The 18,081-nt window shown below is 44.4% G+C and overlaps 1 protein-coding gene across 6 annotated transcripts in view; it reads right to left on the bottom strand.

Moving 5' to 3' along the window:
- The window catches only part of garnl3 (GTPase activating Rap/RanGAP domain like 3), a 183,186-nt gene that overhangs the window by 56,623 nt on the left and 108,482 nt on the right, over positions 1 to 18,081 (bottom strand). For 3 of the 6 annotated variants that reach the window (XM_042302563.1, XM_042302560.1, XM_042302562.1), the window contains exons 15-20: positions 16,412 to 16,527; positions 15,206 to 15,328; positions 8,774 to 8,848; positions 8,546 to 8,660; positions 6,944 to 6,970; positions 1,816 to 1,920 (exon numbers count right to left, since the gene is read on the bottom strand). In XM_042302563.1, coding sequence (XP_042158497.1) covers positions 1,816 to 1,920; positions 6,944 to 6,970; positions 8,546 to 8,660; positions 8,774 to 8,848; positions 15,206 to 15,328; positions 16,412 to 16,527 — 561 coding nt within the window. The remainder of the gene's footprint in view (positions 1 to 1,815; positions 1,921 to 6,943; positions 6,971 to 8,545; positions 8,661 to 8,773; positions 8,849 to 15,205; positions 15,329 to 16,411; positions 16,528 to 18,081) is intronic. The other 3 variants (XM_042302565.1, XM_042302561.1, XM_042302564.1) reach the window with 2 other exon arrangements.

The following is an 18,081-nucleotide window of genomic DNA, read 5'->3' as shown; positions in this document are numbered from 1 at the left end:
GGAGGGATGGAGGTAGGGAGAAAGAGAGGGAGAGAGAGGGAGGGATGGAGGAGGATAGGGAGAAAGAGAGGGAGGGAGGGAGGGAGGGATGAGGTAGGGAGAAAGAGAGGGAGAGAGAGGGAGGGAGGGATGGAGAAAGAGAGGGAGAGAGAGGGAGGGATGGAGGTAGGGAGAAAGAGAGGGAGAGAGAGGGAGAGAGAGGGAGGGATAGAACTAGGGAGAAAGAGAGGGCGGGATGGAGGGAGGGAGAAAGAGAGAGAGGGGGGTTAAGAAAAGTGGGTAGGAGTGGGCGGGAGCTAAATTAAAGAAGGGCTATAGAACAGGAGACAGAGAAGGTGAGGGAGAGAAAGAGGAGGAAGCAGATGAAAATAGAGAGGGAGACAGATATGCAGGAATGGAGAAACAGTAGAAATTAAATGAAAGACAGTATGTAGGAATGGAGATACAGTAGAAATGAAATGAAAGACAGTATGTAGGAATGGAGATACAGTAGAAATGAAATGAAAGACAGTATGTAGGAATGGAGATACAGTAGAAATTAAATGAAAGACAGTATGTAGGAATGGAGATACAGTAGAAATTAAATGAAAGACAGTATGTAGGAATGGAGATACAGTAGAAATGAAATGAAAGACAGTATGTAGGAATGGAGATACAGTAGAAATTAAATGAAAGACAGTATGTAGGAATGGAGATACAGTAGAAATTAAATGAAAGACAGTATGTAGGAATGGAGATACAGTAGAAATGAAATGAAAGACAGAATGTAGGAATGGAGATACAGTAGAAATGAAATGAAAGACAGTATGTAGGAATGGAGATACAGTAGAAATGAAATGAAAGACAGTATGTAGGAATGGAGATACAGTAGAAATTAAATGAAAGACAGTATGTAGGAATGGAGATACAGTAGAAATGAAATGAAAGACAGTATGTAGGAATGGAGATACAGTAGAAATGAAATGAAAGACAGTATGTAGGAATGGAGATACAGTAGAAATGAAATGAAAGACAGTATGAAATGGAGATACAGTAGAAATGAAATGAAAGACAGTATGTAGGAATGGAGATACAGTAGAAATGAAATGAAAGACAGTATGTAGGAATGGAAATGAAATGAAAGACAGTAATGAAATAGAAATGAAATGAAATGGAGATACAGTAGAAATTAAATGAAAGACAGTATGTAGGAATGGAGATACAGTAGAAATGAAATGAAAAAGACAGAATGTAGGAATGGAGATACAGTAGAAATGAAATGAAAGACAGTATGTAGGAATGGAGATACAGTAGAAATGAAATGAAAGACAGTATGTAGGAATGGAGATACAGTAGAAATGAAATGAAAGACAGTATGTAGGAATGGAGATACAGTAGAAATGAAATGAAAGACAGTATGTAGGAATGGAGATACAGTAGAAATGAAATGAAAGACAGTATGTAGGAATGGAGATACAGTAGAAATGAAATGAAAGACAGAATGTAGGAATGGAGAAACAGTAGAAATTAAATGAAAGACAGTATGTAGGAATGGAGATACAGTAGAAATTAAATGAAAGACAGTATGTAGGAATGGAGATACAGTAGAAATGAAATGAAAGACAGTATGTAGGAATGGAGATACAGTAGAAATTAAATGAAAGACAGTATGTAGGAATGGAGATACAGTAGAAATGAAATGAAAGACAGTATGTAGGAATGGAGATACAGTAGAAATTAAATGAAAGACAGTATGTAGGAATGGAGATACAGTAGAAATGAAATGAAAGACAGAATGGAGGAATGCTGCTCAGTCTAACTAATCATAGTACCCACCTTTGTCAGCCCTGGTGATGAGGAGGTCCTGAGGCTCTACAACGTGTATCTGTTTCACCACCATAGTCTTATCAAACACCTGCACTGGGGGCAGGACCTGGGCATCTACAAACACAACACCATAATAGTCGTATCACACACCTGCACTGTGGACAGGACCTGGGCATCTACAAACACAACACCATAATAGTCGTATCACACACCTGCACTGTGGACAGGACCTGTTATCTACAAACACAACACAACACTATAATAGTCTTATCACACACCTGCACTGTGGACAGGACCTGTTATCTACAAACACAACACTATAATAGTCTTATCACACACCTGCACTGTGGACAGGACCTGTTATCTACAAACACAACACCATAATAGTCTTATCACACACCTGCACTGTGGACAGGACCTGTTATCTACAAACACAACACCATAATAGTCTTATCACACACCTGCACTGTGGACAGGACCTGTTATCTACAAACACAACACCATAATAGTCTTATCACACACCTGCACTGTGGACAGGACCTGTTATCTACAAACACAACACAACACTATAATAGTCTTATCACACACCTGCACTGTGGACAGGACCTGTTATCTACAAACACAACACCATAATAGTCGTATCACACACCTGCACTGTGGACAGGACCTGTTATCTACAAACACAACACAACACTATAATAGTCTTATCACACACCTGCACTGTGGACAGGACCTGTTATCTACAAACACAACACTATAATAGTCTTATCACACACCTGCACTGTGGACAGGACCTGTTATCTACAAACACAACACTATAATAGTCTTATCACACACCTGCACTGTGGACAGGACCTGTTATCTACAAACACAACACCATAATAGTCTTATCACACACCTGCACTGTGGACAGGACCTGTTATCTACAAACACAACACAACACTATAATAGTCTTATCACACACCTGCACTGTGGACAGGACCTGTTATCTACAAACACAACACCATAATAGTCTTATCACACACCTGCACTGTGGACAGGACCTGTTATCTACAAACACAACACCATAATAGTCGTATCACACACCTGCACTGTGGACAGGACCTGTTATCTACAAACACAACACCATAATAGTCTTATCAAACACCTGCACTGTGGACAGGACCTGTTATCTACAAACACAACACCATAATAGTCTTATCACACACCTGCACTGTGGACAGGACCTGTTATCTACAAACACAACACAACACTATAATAGTCTTATCACACACCTGCACTGTGGACATGACCTGTTATCTACAAACACAACACAACACCATAATAGTCTTATCACACACCTGCACTGTGGACAGGACCTGTTATCTACAAACACAACACCATAATAGTCTTATCACACACCTGCACTGTGGACAGGACCTGTTATCTACAAACACAACACCATAATAGTATTATCACACACCTGCACTGTGGACAGGACCTGTTATCTACAAACACAACACAACACTATAATAGTCTTATCACACACCTGCACTGTGGACAGGACCTGTTATCTACAAACACAACACCATAATAGTCTTATCACACACCTGCACTGTGGACAGGACCTGTTATCTACAAACACAACACAACACCATAATAGTCTTATCACACACCTGCACTGTGGACAGGACCTGTTATCTACAAACACAACACCATAATAGTCTTATCACACACCTGCACTGTGGACAGGACCTGTTATCTACAAACACAACACAACACCATAATAGTCTTATCACAGACCTGCACTGTGGACAGGACCTGTTATCTACAAACACAACACCATAATAGTCTTATCACACACCTGCACTTTGGACAGGACCTGTTATCTACAAACACAACACCATAATAGTCTTATCACACACCTGCACTGTGGACAGGACCTGTTATCTACAAACACAACACCATAATAGTCTTATCACACACCTGCACTGTGGACAGGACCTGTTATCTACAAACACAACACAACACCATAATAGTCTTATCACACACCTGCACTGTGGACAGGACCTGTTATCTACAAACACAACACAACACTATAATAGTCTTATCACACACCTGCACTGTGGACAGGACCTGTTATCTACAAACACAACACCATAATAGTCTTATCACACACCTGCACTGTGGACAGGACCTGTTATCTACAAACACAACACCATAATAGTCTTATCACACACCTGCACTGTGGACAGGACCTGTTATCTACAAACACAACACAACACTATAATAGTCTTATCACACACCTGCACTGTGGACAGGACCTGTTATCTACAAACACAACACAACACCATAATAGTCTTATCACACACCTGCACTGGGGGCAGGACCTGGTCATCTACAAACACAACACAACACTATAATAGTCTTATCACACACCTGCACTGTGGACAGGACCTGTTATCTACAAACACAACACCATAATAGTCTTATCACACACCTGCACTGTGGACAGGACCTGTTATCTACAAACACAACACCATAATAGTCTTATCACACACCTGCACTGTGGACAGGACCTGTTATCTACAAACACAACACAACACTATAATAGTCTTATCACACACCTGCACTGTGGACAGGACCTGTTATCTACAAACACAACACAACACCATAATAGTCTTATCACACACCTGCACTGTGGACAGGACCTGTTATCTACAAACACAACACAACACCATAATAGTCTTATCACACACCTGCACTGTGGACAGGACCTGTTATCTACAAACACAACACCATAATAGTCTTATCACACACCTGCACTGTGGACAGGACCTGTTATCTACAAACACAACACAACACCATAATAGTCTTATCACAGACCTGCACTGTGGACAGGACCTGTTATCTACAAACACAACACCATAATAGTCTTATCACACACCTGCACTTTGGACAGGACCTGTTATCTACAAACACAACACCATAATAGTCTTATCACACACCTGCACTGTGGACAGGACCTGTTATCTACAAACACAACACAACACCATAATAGTCTTATCACACACCTGCACTGTGGACAGGACCTGTTATCTACAAACACAACACAACACCATAATAGTCTTATCACACACCTGCACTGTGGACAGGACCTGTTATCTACAAACACAACACCATAATAGTCTTATCACACACCTGCACTGTGGACAGGACCTGTTATCTACAAACACAACACCATAATAGTCTTATCACACACCTGCACTGTGGACAGGACCTGTTATCTACAAACACAACACAACACTATAATAGTCTTATCACACACCTGCACTGTGGACAGGACCTGTTATCTACAAACACAACACAACACCATAATAGTCTTATCACACACCTGCACTGTGGACAGGACCTGTTATCTACAAACACAACACAACACCATAATAGTCTTATCACACACCTGCACTGTGGACAGGACCTGTTATCTACAAACACAACACCATAATAGTCTTATCACACACCTGCACTGTGGACAGGACCTGTTATCTACAAACACAACACCATAATAGTCTTATCACACACCTGCACTGTGGACAGGACCTGTTATCTACAAACACAACACAACACTATAATAGTCTTATCACACACCTGCACTGTGGACAGGACCTGTTATCTACAAACACAACACAACACCATAATAGTCTTATCACACACCTGCACTGTGGACAGGACCTGTTATCTACAAACACAACACAACACCATAATAGTCTTATCACACACCTGCACTGTGGACAGGACCTGTTATCTACAAACACAACACCATAATAGTCTTATCACACACCTGCACTGTGGACAGGACCTGTTATCTACAAACACAACACCATAATAGTCTTATCACACACCTGCACTGTGGACAGGACCTGTTATCTACAAACACAACACCATAATAGTCTTATCACACACCTGCACTGTGGACAGGACCTGTTATCTACAAACACAACACCATAATAGTCTTATCACACACCTGCACTGTGGACAGGACCTGTTATCTACAAACACAACACAACACCATAATAGTCTTATCACACACCTGCACTGTGGACAGGACCTGTTATCTACAAACACAACACTATAATAGTCTTATCACACACCTGCACTGTGGACAGGACCTGTTATCTACAAACACAACACCATAATAGTCTTATCACACACCTGCACTGTGGACAGGACCTGTTATCTACAAACACAACACCATAATAGTCTTATCACACACCTGCACTGTGGACAGGACCTGTTATCTACAAACACAACACCATAATAGTCTTATCACACACCTGCACTGTGGACAGGACCTGTTATCTACAAACACAACACAACACCATAATAGTCTTATCACACACCTGCACTGTGGACAGGACCTGTTATCTACAAACACAACACCATAATAGTCTTATCACACACCTGCACTGTGGACAGGACCTGTTATCTACAAACACAACACCATAATAGTCTTATCACACACCTGCACTGTGGACAGGACCTGTTATCTACAAACACAACACCATAATAGTCTTATCACACACCTGCACTGTGGACAGGACCTGTTATCTACAAACACAACACCATAATAGTCTTATCACACACCTGCACTGTGGACAGGACCTGTTATCTACAAACACAACACCATAATAGTCTTATCAAACACCTGCACTGTGGACAGGACCTGTTATCTACAAACACAACACCATAATAGTCTTATCAAACACCTGCACTGTGGACAGGACCTGTTATCTACAAACACAACACCATAATAGTCTTATCACACACCTGCACTGTGGACAGGACCTGTTATCTACAAACACAACACCATAATAGTCTTATCACACACCTGCACTGTGGACAGGACCTGTTATCTACAAACACAACACCATAATAGTCTTATCACACACCTGCACTGTGGACAGGACCTGTTATCTACAAACACAACACCATAGTCATTTCTCTGTTGGTTAATCAGCACCAGCCAGTATTATTAGTGGCTCTTACCAACTGTTACAAACACTGATATTGTTGCTGCAATAATGAAACCATTGGCTGATATAGTTGGCTGAAAGGTGATATAGCACTGAATGGGGAGAGTTGAGTGTGTTACACTCACCTGGGTTTGAAAGAAGTGGATCAACAGCTGAAATATAGGGACATTATAACAGTAAGAATTTGACTTTCAGATTACAATTACATCAATGCTGATTGAATCATTGACATCGCTGCTGCTCCAGTTTCAACTGTTCTCCCTGTGGCTATGGAACCCTGACCTGTTCACCGGACGTGCTACCTTGTCCCTGACCTGTTCACCGGACGTGTTTCCTTGTCCCTGACCTGTTCACCGGACATGCTACCTTGTCCCTGACCTGTTCACCGGACATGCTACCTTGTCCCTGACCTGTTCACCGGACGTGCTACCTTGTCCCTGACCTGTTCACCGGACGTGCTACCTTGTCCCTGACCTGTTCACCGGACGTGCTACCTTGTCCCTGACCTGTTCACCGGACATGCTAACTTGTCCCTGACCTGTTCACCGGACGTGCTACCTTGTCCCTGACCTGTTCACCGGACATGCTACCTTGTCCCTGACCTGTTCACCGGACGTGCTACCTTGTCCCTGACCTGTTTACCGGACGTTCTACCTTGTCCCTGACCTGTTCACCGGACGTGCTACCTTGTCCCTGACCTGTTCACCGGACGTGCTACCTTGTCCCTGACCTGTTCACCGGACGTGCTACCTTGTCCCTGACCTGTTCACCGGACGTGCTACCTTGTCCCTGACCTGTTCACCGGACGTGCTACCTTGTCCCTGACCTGTTCACCGGACGTGCTACCTTGTCCCTGACCTGTTCACCGGACGTGCTACCTTTTCCCTGACCTGTTCACCGGACGTGCTACCTTGTCCCTGACCTGTTCACCGGACGTGCTACCTTGTCCCTGACCTGTTTACCGGACGTTCTACCTTGTCCCTGACCTGTTCACCGGACGTGCTACCTTGTCCCTGACCTGTTCACCGGACGTGCTACCTTGTCCCTGACCTGTTTACCGGACGTGCTACCTTGTCCCTGACCTGTTCACCAGACGTGCTACCTTGTCCCTGACCTGTTCACCGGACGTGCTACCTTGTCCCTGACCTGTTCACCGGACGTGCTACCTTGTCTCTGACCTGTTCACCGGACATGCTACCTTGTCCCTGACCTGCAGTTTTCGACTCTCTCTACCGCACCTGCTGTCTCTAACTCTGAATGCTTGGCTATGAAAAGTCAACTGACATTTACTCCTGAGGTGCTGACCTGTTGCACCCTCTACAACCACTGTGATTATTATTATCTGACCCTGCTGATCATCTATGAACGTTTGAACATCTTGGCCATGTTCTGTTATCATCTCCACCCGGCACAGACAGAAGAGGACTGGCCACCCTCTAGGGTTCTTCTTAGGTCCCTGCCTTTCTAGGGAGTTTTTCCTAGCCACCGTGCTTCTACACCTGCATTGCTTGCTGTTTGGGGTTTTAGGCTGGGTTTCTGTACAGCACTTCATGGCATCGGCTGATGTAAAAAGTGTTTTATAAATACATTTGATTGATTGATTGATATTCATGGCTAAGTGATAATTGAATAATGCATAGGACAGTGATAATAAAACACAATCCACTTTATTCATGAAGCACTTCCATTTTAAATCCTCAAAGTGTGTGTGTGTGTGATGACCTCACCATCTATCATCATGACCCCTGCTGCTTCCGTGGCGACCAGCAGAGACTGACCCCAGGAGTCAGCACACACTGTCTCATAGGGAAACGTACTGCAGAATGACTGGGACTCCCACGGCTGTAACACACACACACGCACACAATTATGAGGATGCAAGGAAAACACAACAGGTATAACAACAGGCCTGTATGGTATGGCACGCTACAGTATGGAGGGTTCAGTCAAATCACCTCTTTTCTACACAGGCCTGTAGTGACCAGACTGGTTGGGGCGTCTCCTCTGACGATGGTCTTCAGCTTTAGTGCCTGGACAACAGGGAGAGAGTCGTAGTGACTGTGTGAGTGTGTGTGTAAGATATATATAGAGAGAGAGAGAGAAAGGGAAATAGAGAGAGACAGAAAATGAAAGAGAGAGAGAGAGAGAGAGAGAGAGAGAAAGAGAGAGGTGAGAGAGAGAAAGAAAAAGAGAGAAAGAGAAATAGAGGGAGAGAGAAAATGAAAGAGAGAGAGAGAGAGAGAGAGAAAGAGGTGAGAGAGAGAGAAAGAAAGAAAGAGAAAAAGAGAGAGAGAAAGAGAGAGAGGTGGAGAAAGAGAAATAGAGAGCGAGAGGTGAGAGAGAAAGAGAGATAGACAGACAGAGAGAGAAATAGAGAGAGAGATAAAGAGAGAGAGATGGCCTTTTATGCCATCAAAAGGAACATTAAATTTGACATACCAATTAGGATCTGGCTAAATATACTTGAATCAGTTATAGAACCCAATGCCCTTTATGGTTGTGAGGTCTGGGGTCTGCTCCCCAACCAAGAATTCACTAAATGGGACAAGCACCAAATTGAGACTCCCCATGCAGAATTATTTTTCTGCTAAAATATCCTCCATGTACAACGTAAAACATCAAATAATGCAGAGCAGAATGAGGCCGATACCTGCTAATGATCCAAATCCAGAAGCCGCTACATTCTACAACAACCTAAAAGGAAGTGATTCCCAAACCTTCTATAACAAAGTCATCACCTACAGTATAATTTGCATTGTGTGCCCCCCCCAACCCCTCTTTTATGCTGATGCTACTCTCTGTTTATCATATATGCATAGTCACTTTAACTATACATTCATGTACAATATACCTCAATTGGCCCGACCAACCAGTGCTCCTGCACATTGGCTACCCGGGCTATCTGCATTGTGTCCCGCCTCCCACCAACCCCTCTTTTACGCTACTGCTACTCTCTGTTCATCATATGCATTGTCACTTTAACCATATCAACATGTACATACTACCTCAATCAGCCTGACTAACCGGTGTCTGTATGTAGCCTCTCTACTTTTATAGCCTCGCTACTGTATATACAGTGCCTTGCGAAAGTATTCGGCCCCCTTGAACTTTGCGACCTTTTGCCACATTTCAGGCTTCAAACATAAAGATATAAAACTGTATTTTTTTGTGAAGAATCAACAACAAGTGGGACACAATCATGAAGTGGAATGACATTTATTGGATATTTCAAACTAAAAACGGAAAAATTGGGCGTGCAAAATTATTCAGCCCCCTTAAGTTAATACTTTGTAGCGGCACCTTTTGCTGCGATTACAGCTGTAAGGTCGCTTGGGGTATGTCTATCAGTTTTGCACATCGAGAGACTGACATTTTTTCCCATTCCTCCTTGCAAAACAGCTCGAGCTCAGTGAGGTTGGATGGAGAGCATTTGTGAACAGCAGTTTTCAGTTCTTTCCACAGATTCTCAATTGGATTCAGGTCTGGACTTTGATTGGCCATTCTAACACCTGGATATGTTTATTTTTGAACCATTCCATTGTAGATTTTGCTTTATGTTTTGGATCATTGTCTTGTTGGAAGACAAATCTCCGTCCCAGTCTCAGGTCTTTTGCAGACTCCATCAGGTTTTCTTCCAGAATGGTCCTGTATTTGGCTCCATCCATCTTCCCATCAATTTTAACCATCTTCCCTGTCCCTGCTGAAGAAAAGCAGGCCCAAACAATGATGCTGCCACCACCATGTTTGACAGTGGGGATGGTGTGTTCAGGGTGATGAGCTGTGTTGCTTTTACGCCAAACATAACGTTTTGCATTGTTGCCAAAAAGTTCAATTTTGGTTTCATCTGACCAGAGCACCTTCTTCCACATGTTTGGTGTGTCTCCCAGGTGGCTTGTGGCAAACTTTAAACGACACTTTTTATGGATATCTTTAAGAAATGGCTTTCTTCTTGCCACTCTTCCATGAAGGCCAGATTTGTGCAATATACGACTGATTGTTGTCCTATGGACAGAGTGTCCCACCTCAGCTGTAGATCTCTGCAGTTCATCCAGAGTGATCATGGGCCTCTTGGCTGCATCTCTGATCAGTCTTCTCCTTGTATGAGCTGAACGTTTAGAGGGATGGCCAGGTCTTGGTAGATTTGCAGTGGTCTGATACTCCTTCCATTTCAATATTATCGCTTGCACAGTGCTCCTTGGGATGTTTAAAGCTTGGGAAATCCTTTTTGTATCCAAATCCGGCTTTAAACTTCTTCACAGCAGTATCTCGGACCTGCCTGGTGTGTTCCTTGTTCTTCATGATGCTCTCTGCGCTTTTAACGGACCTCTGAGACTATCACAGTGCAGGTGCATTTATACGGAGACTTGATTACACACAGGTGGATTGTATTTATCATCATTAGTCATTTAGGTCAACATTGGATCATTCAGAGATCCTCACTGAACTTCTGGAGAGAGTTTGCTGCACTGAAAGTAAAGGGGCTGAATAACTTTGCACGCCCAATTTTTCAGTTTTTCATTTGTTAAAAAAGTTTGAAATATCCAATAAATGTCGTTCCACTTCATGATTGTGTCCCACTTGTTGTTGATTCTTCACACAAAAATACAGTTTTATATCTTTATGTTTGAAGCCTGAAATGTGGCAAAAGGTCGCAAAGTTCAAGGGGGCCGAATACTTTCGCAAGGCACTGTAGCCTGTCTTTTGACTGTTGTTTTATTTCTTTACTTACCTATAGTTCACCTAATACCTTTTTTTGCACTGTTGGTTAGAGCCTGTAAGTAAGCATTTCACTGTTGTATTCGGTGCACATGACAAATAAACTTTGATTTGATTATTAAAAAAAACATTTCTCCCCAATTTCGTGTTTTCCAATTGGTAGTTACAGTCTTGTCTCATCGCTGCAACTTCCCGTACAGACTCAGGAGAGGCGAAGGTCGAGAGCCGTGCGTCCTCTGCAACACGACCCAACCAAGCCGCACTGCTTCTTGACACAATGCCTACTTAACCTGGAAGCCATCCACACCAATGTGTCGGAGGAAACACCGTACACCTGGCGACCGTGTCAACGTGCACTGCGACTGGCCCGCCACAGGAGGTGCTAGACCGCGATGGGACAAGGACAACCCTGCCAGCATAACCCTCCCCTAACCCGGACGACACTGGGCCAATTGTGCACCGCCCCATGGGTCTCCCAGTCGCGGCCGGCTGCGACAGAGCCTGGCCTCGAACCAGGATCTCTAGAGGCACAGCTAGCAACTGCGATACAATGCCTCAGATCACTGCACCACACGGGAGGCCAACTCGCCATCACCTACAGTACAGACACATAAACCTGGAGAAGAACCCCTAAGCAAGCTGGTCCTTTGGCTCTGTTCACAAATGCAAACACACCCCACAGAGCCCCAGGAGAGAAACAGCAACACAATTAGATCCAACCAAATCATGAGAAAACAAAAAGATAATTGGAACATTGGAAAGAATTGACCAAAAAACAGAGCAAATTAGAACGTTATTTGGCCTTAAACAGAGAGAACATAGTGGCAGAATACCTAACCACTGTGACTGGCCCTAAACAGAGAGTACACAGCGGCAGAATACCTGACCACTGTGACTGACCCTAAACAGAGAGTACACAGCGGCAGAATACCTGACCACTGTGACTGGCCCTAAACAGAGAGTACACAGCGGCAGAATACCTGACCACTGTGACTGGCCCTAAACAGAGAGTACACAGCGGCAGAATACCTGACCACTGTGACTGACCCTAAACAGAGAGTACACAGCGGCAGAATACCCACTGACCAGAATACCTGACCACTGTGACTGACCCTAAACAGAGAGTACACAGCGGCAGAATACCTGACCACTGTGACTGACCCTAAACAGAGAGTACACAGCGGCAGAATACCTGACCACTGTGACTGGCCCTAAACAGAGAGTACACAGCGGCAGAATACCTGACCACTGTGACTGACCCTAAACAGAGAGTACACAGCGGCAGAATACCTGACCACTGTGACTGACCCTAAACAGAGAGTACACAGCGGCAGAATACCTGACCACTGTGACTGGCCCTAAACAGAGAGTACACAGTGGCAGAATACCTGACCACTGTGACTGACCCTAAACAGAGAGTACATAGCGGCAGAATACCTGACCACTGTGACTGACCCTAAACAGAGACAGCGGCAGAATACCCAAACTTAAGGAAAGCTTTGACTATGTACAGACTCAGTGAGCATAAAGAGAGAAGACAGGCTATGTGCTCTTTGCCCACAAGATGAGGTGGAAACTGAGCTGCACTTCCTAACCTCCTGCCAAATGTATGGCCATATTAGAGACACATATTTCCCTCAGATTACACAGACCCACAAAGAATTCGAAAAACAAATCCAATTTTGATAAACTCCCATATCTATTGGGTGAAATACTTTAGTTTGCCATCACAGCAACAAGATTTGTGATTTGTGTTGCCACAAGAAAAGGGCAGCCAGTGAAGAACAAACACCATTGTAAATACAACCCATATTAATGTTGATTTATTCTCCCTTTGGTACTGTATGTCCTAGCTGTGTGTGTGTTAGTGTGGGTGTACTGTATGTCCTAGCTGTGTGTGTGTTAGTGTGGGTGTACTGCATGTCCTAGCTGTGTGTTAGTGTGGGTGTACTGTATGTCCTAGCTGTGTGTGTGTTAGTGTGGGTGTACTGTATGTCCTAGCTGTGTGTGTGTTAGTGTGGGTGTACTGTATGTCCTAGCTGTGTGTTAGTGTGGGTGTACTGTATGTCCTAGCTGTGTGTGTGTTAGTGTGGGTGTACTGTATGTCCTTGCTGTGTGTGTGTTAGTCTGGGTGTACTGTATGTCCTAGCTGTGTGTGTGTTAGTGTGGGTGTACTGTATGTCCTAGCTGTGTGTGTGTGTGTTAGTGTGGGTGTACTGTATGTCCTAGCTGTGTGTGTGTTAGTGTGGGTGTACTGTATGTCCTAGCTGTGTGTGTGTTAGTCTGGGTGTACTGTATGTCCTAGCTGTGTGTGTGTTAGTGTGGGTGTACTGTATGTCCTAGCTGTGTGTGTGTGTGTGTTAGTGTGGGTGTACTGTATGTCCTAGCTGTGTGTGTGTTAGTGTGGGTGTACTGTATGTCCTAGCTGTGTGTGTGTTAGTCTGGGTGTACTGTATGTCCTAGCTGTGTGTTAGTGTGGGTGTACTGTATGTCCTAGCTGTGTGTGTGTTAGTGTGAGTGTACTGTATGTCCTAGCTGTGTGTGTGTGTTATTGTGGGTGTACTGTATGTCCTAGCTGTGTGTTAGTGTGGGTGTACTGTATGTCCTAGCTGTGTGTGTGTTAGTGTGGGTGTACTGTATGTCCTAGCTGTGTGTTAGTGTGGGTGTACTGTATGTCCTAGCTGTGTGTGTGTGTTAGTGTGGGTGTACTGTATGTCCTACCTGCGTGTGTGTTAGACTGGGTGTACGGTATGTCCTAGCTGTGTGTGTGTTAGGTGGGTGTACTGTATGTCCTAGTTGTGTGTGTGTATGTTAGTGTGGGTGTACTGTATGTCCTAGCTGTGTGTGTTAGTGTGGGTGTACTGTATGTCCTAGCTGTGTGTGTGTGTGTGTGTTAGAGTGGGTGTACTGTATGTCCTAGCTGTGTGTGTGTTAGTGTGGGTGTACTGTATGTCCTAGCTGTGTGTGTGTAGTGTGGGTGTACTGTATGTCCTAGCTGTTTGTGTGTTAGTGTGGGTGTACTGTATGTCCTAGCTGTGTGTGTGTGTGTTAGTGTGGGTGTACTGTATGTCCTAGCTGTGTGTGTGTTAGACTGGGTGTACTGTATGTCCTAGCTGTGTGTGTTAGTGTGGGTGTACTGTATGTCCTAGCTGTGTGTGTGTTAGTGTGGGTGTACTGTATGTCCTAGTTGTGTGTGTGTGTTAGTGTGGGTGTACTGTAAGTCCTAGCTGTGTGTGTGTTAGACTGGGTGTACGGTATGTCCTAGCTGTGTGTGTGTTAGGTGGGTGTACTGTATGTCCTAGCTGTGTGTGTGTTAGTGTGGGTGTACTGTATGTCCTAGTTGTGTGTGTGTATGTTAGTGTGGGTGTACTGTATGTCCGAGCTGTGTGTGTTAGTGTGGGTGTACTGTATGTCCTAGCTGTGTGTGTGTGTGTGTTAGTGTGGGTGTACCGTATGTCCTAGCTGTGTGTGTGTGTTAGTGTGGGTGTACTGTATGTCCTAGCTGTGTGTGTGTTAGTGTGGGTGTACTGTAAGTCCTAGCTGTGTGTGTGTTAGTGTGGGTGTACTGTATGTCCTAGGTGTGTGTGTGTTAGTGTGGGTGTACTGTATGTCCTAGCTGTGTGTGTGTGTTAGTGTGGGTGTACTGTATGTCCTAGCTGTGTGTGTATTACCTGTCCTATCCTGACAAACTCTGCCTGTCGTGCCTCTTCCTTCTTGCGGGCAGACTTGGGCGACTCCGGCAGCACATCACTAAACGAGCGTCTGTTGAGCATGTTCTGGGGAGAGAAGGGAACCTGCACATTGGACACCAGCACACACACACACGCACACACACACGTGCGCACGCACGCACGCAGGCAGGCACGCACGCAGGCAGGCACACACACACGCGCACACACACACACACACACACACACACACACACACACACACACACACACACACACACACACACACACACACACACACACACACATACGAGCACACACAGACAAGAAGAGAAAGACACAGAAGCGGGCCTCAGAGACAGGGTGGAGACAGAAGCATAGCAGCAGTATAGGACTGAGTCATATCAGAATATTTAAAGAAGAATGGGAGGATTAGAGAGAGAGATAGGGGACAGAAAAAGAGAGGGAGAAAATAAAAGACAAAGAGAAAGAGAGAGGAGAGGAAGAGAGAATCAGAGAGGGAAAGAAAGAAACAAATAGAGAAGGTTAACAAAAGAGAGATTAGGTTCAGAGAGAGAAGAAAGACAGTCCCCCTCAGAAAGTCAGCATTGCAGTGCCTAGTCCCAGTGTTATGCCGTCTGCAGTCGTCAGGGGGACAGCTGCAGTGGTTCAGAAAAGTAGGCAGCTCAACTGGCTGTGGCACAAACAGTGACCAGAGAAGCTGGATCAGATCAGTGACTAGAAACTGGTGCAACGGGAAAGCTATACTATCACTCCCTAGCCGGTTTCGGTAACACAGATTAAGCCTCTTTAGCCCCATTAGATATGTGTTGTCAGATAGGTAAGGTAACAGGGTACTTTTAATGGAGAATCTTCATTGTGCATTCTTTTTAGTCTAAGGCTTAATCTGTGTCTGGGAAACTGTCCCCAGAGGATTATAGAAAGACCTGAAGAGAAGAGAAGAGAGGAGAGAGAGAGAAGAGAGGAGAGGAGAGGAGAGGAGGAGAGGAGAGGAGAGGAGAGGAGAGAGAGAGGAGAGGAGAAGAGAGGAGAGGAGAAGAGAGGAGAAGAGAGGAGAGGAGAGGAGAAGAGAGGAGAGGAGACCACAAGAGGTGTGACAGGGCTGTACCAGGCTGGGTTAGGTAGGGTGTGACAGGGTGTGACAGGGCTGTACCAGGCTGGGTTAGGTAGGGTGTGACAGGGCTGTACCTTGTGGAGGTCAGGGATGAGGTCTTGGTACAGGGAACGGATCAGCATGTCCAGGGTCCGCTGGCGCTTCTGGGCAAATGTGGGCGTCTCCAGGGTGGCCTTCTCTCCATTGATTACTAAAGGACAGGGGAGGGGGAGGTAGAGAGGGGGTGGGGTTATGGTGAGAACGTACACAATCACACACTCATCCAAAGTGATCACCATAAAAAGCTGAAACACCCACGCCAGTAGAACTTTTTCGAGCTGAAAGATGATGGTCAGAGATTACCCATGATGTCGCACAATGATGTAAGTCAATATGTCATCATTTTAGTCAAAGTAGGATATATTTGGGCTTGTGACAAAACCTAATTTCCGGCCTTCTCCAAATTTGAGCCAATGACGTGTCTTTTCCTATGAAATGACGTGTAAATTATTTTTTGCCTACGTTTCGTTTCAGGGCTGGGTTTTATTTGAATGGTCACCCACCAGAAAGGCATTGTTAATTAGAAACACCTTCAAAGTTTGCGAGTCGTGACTGAGCTGAGCAATATATATTGAACAAAAATACAAACACAACATCTTACTAATATCAATATGATATTCATAGAAGGAAATCAGTCAATTGTAATAATTCATTAGGCCCTAATCTATGGATTTCACATGACTGGGCAGGGATGCAGTCATGGCTAGGCCTGGGAGGGCATAGGCCCACCCCTTGGTAGCCAGGCCAAGCCAATCAGAACGAGTTTTTCCCCACAAAAGGGCTTAATTACAGGACAGAAATACTCCTCAGCAACCCCTCCACAGTTTCATCAGCTGTCTGAGTGGCTGGTCTCAGACGATCCCGCAGGTGAAGAAGCTGGATGTGGAGGTCCTGTGCTGGTGTGGTTACATTAAAAAAAAATATATATATATTTTACTTAACTAGGCAAGTCAGTTAAGAACAAACTCTTATTTTCAATGATAGCCTAGGAACAGTGGGGCAGAATGACAGGTTTGTTCCTTATCAGCTCTGAGATTGGATCATGCAACCTTTTGGTTACTAGTCCAACGCTCTAACCACTAGGCTATGCTGCCATCCCATGGTCTGCGGTTGTGAGGCTGGTTGGACGTAGTTCCAAATTCTCTAAAATTATGTTGGAGGCATTATAGTAGAGAAATTAGTAGAGAAATATTTAATTATCTGGCAGGTGGATGGATTATCTTGGCAATGCTCACTAAAAGGAATGCAAACAAATTTGTGCAGAACATTTGAGAGAAATAAGCTTTGTGTGAGTATCCAAATGTCTGGGATCTTTTATTTCAGCTCATGAAACATTTTGCTCACTATAATACACTGCTCAAAAAAATAAAGGGAACACTTAAACAACAGAATGTAACTCCAAGTCAATCACACTTCTGTGAAATCAAACTGTCCACTTAGGAAGCAACACTGATTGACAATACATTTCACATGCTGTTGTGCAAATGGAATAGACAACAGGTGGAAATTATAGGCAATTAAGCAAGACACCCCCAATAAAGGAGTGGTTCTGCAGGTGGTAACCACAGACCACTTCTCAGTTCCTATGCTTCCTGGCTGATCTTTTGGTCACTTTTGAATGCTGGTGGTGCTTTCACTCTAGTGGTAGCATGAGACGGAGTCTACAACCCATACAAGTGGCTCAGGTAGTGCAGCTCATCCAGGA

Source organism: Oncorhynchus tshawytscha, linkage group LG20 (assembly GCF_018296145.1).
Source record: "Oncorhynchus tshawytscha isolate Ot180627B linkage group LG20, Otsh_v2.0, whole genome shotgun sequence".
Taxonomy (NCBI): domain Eukaryota; kingdom Metazoa; phylum Chordata; class Actinopteri; order Salmoniformes; family Salmonidae; genus Oncorhynchus; species Oncorhynchus tshawytscha.
This window is presented reverse-complemented; position numbering and strand designations above follow the sequence as displayed.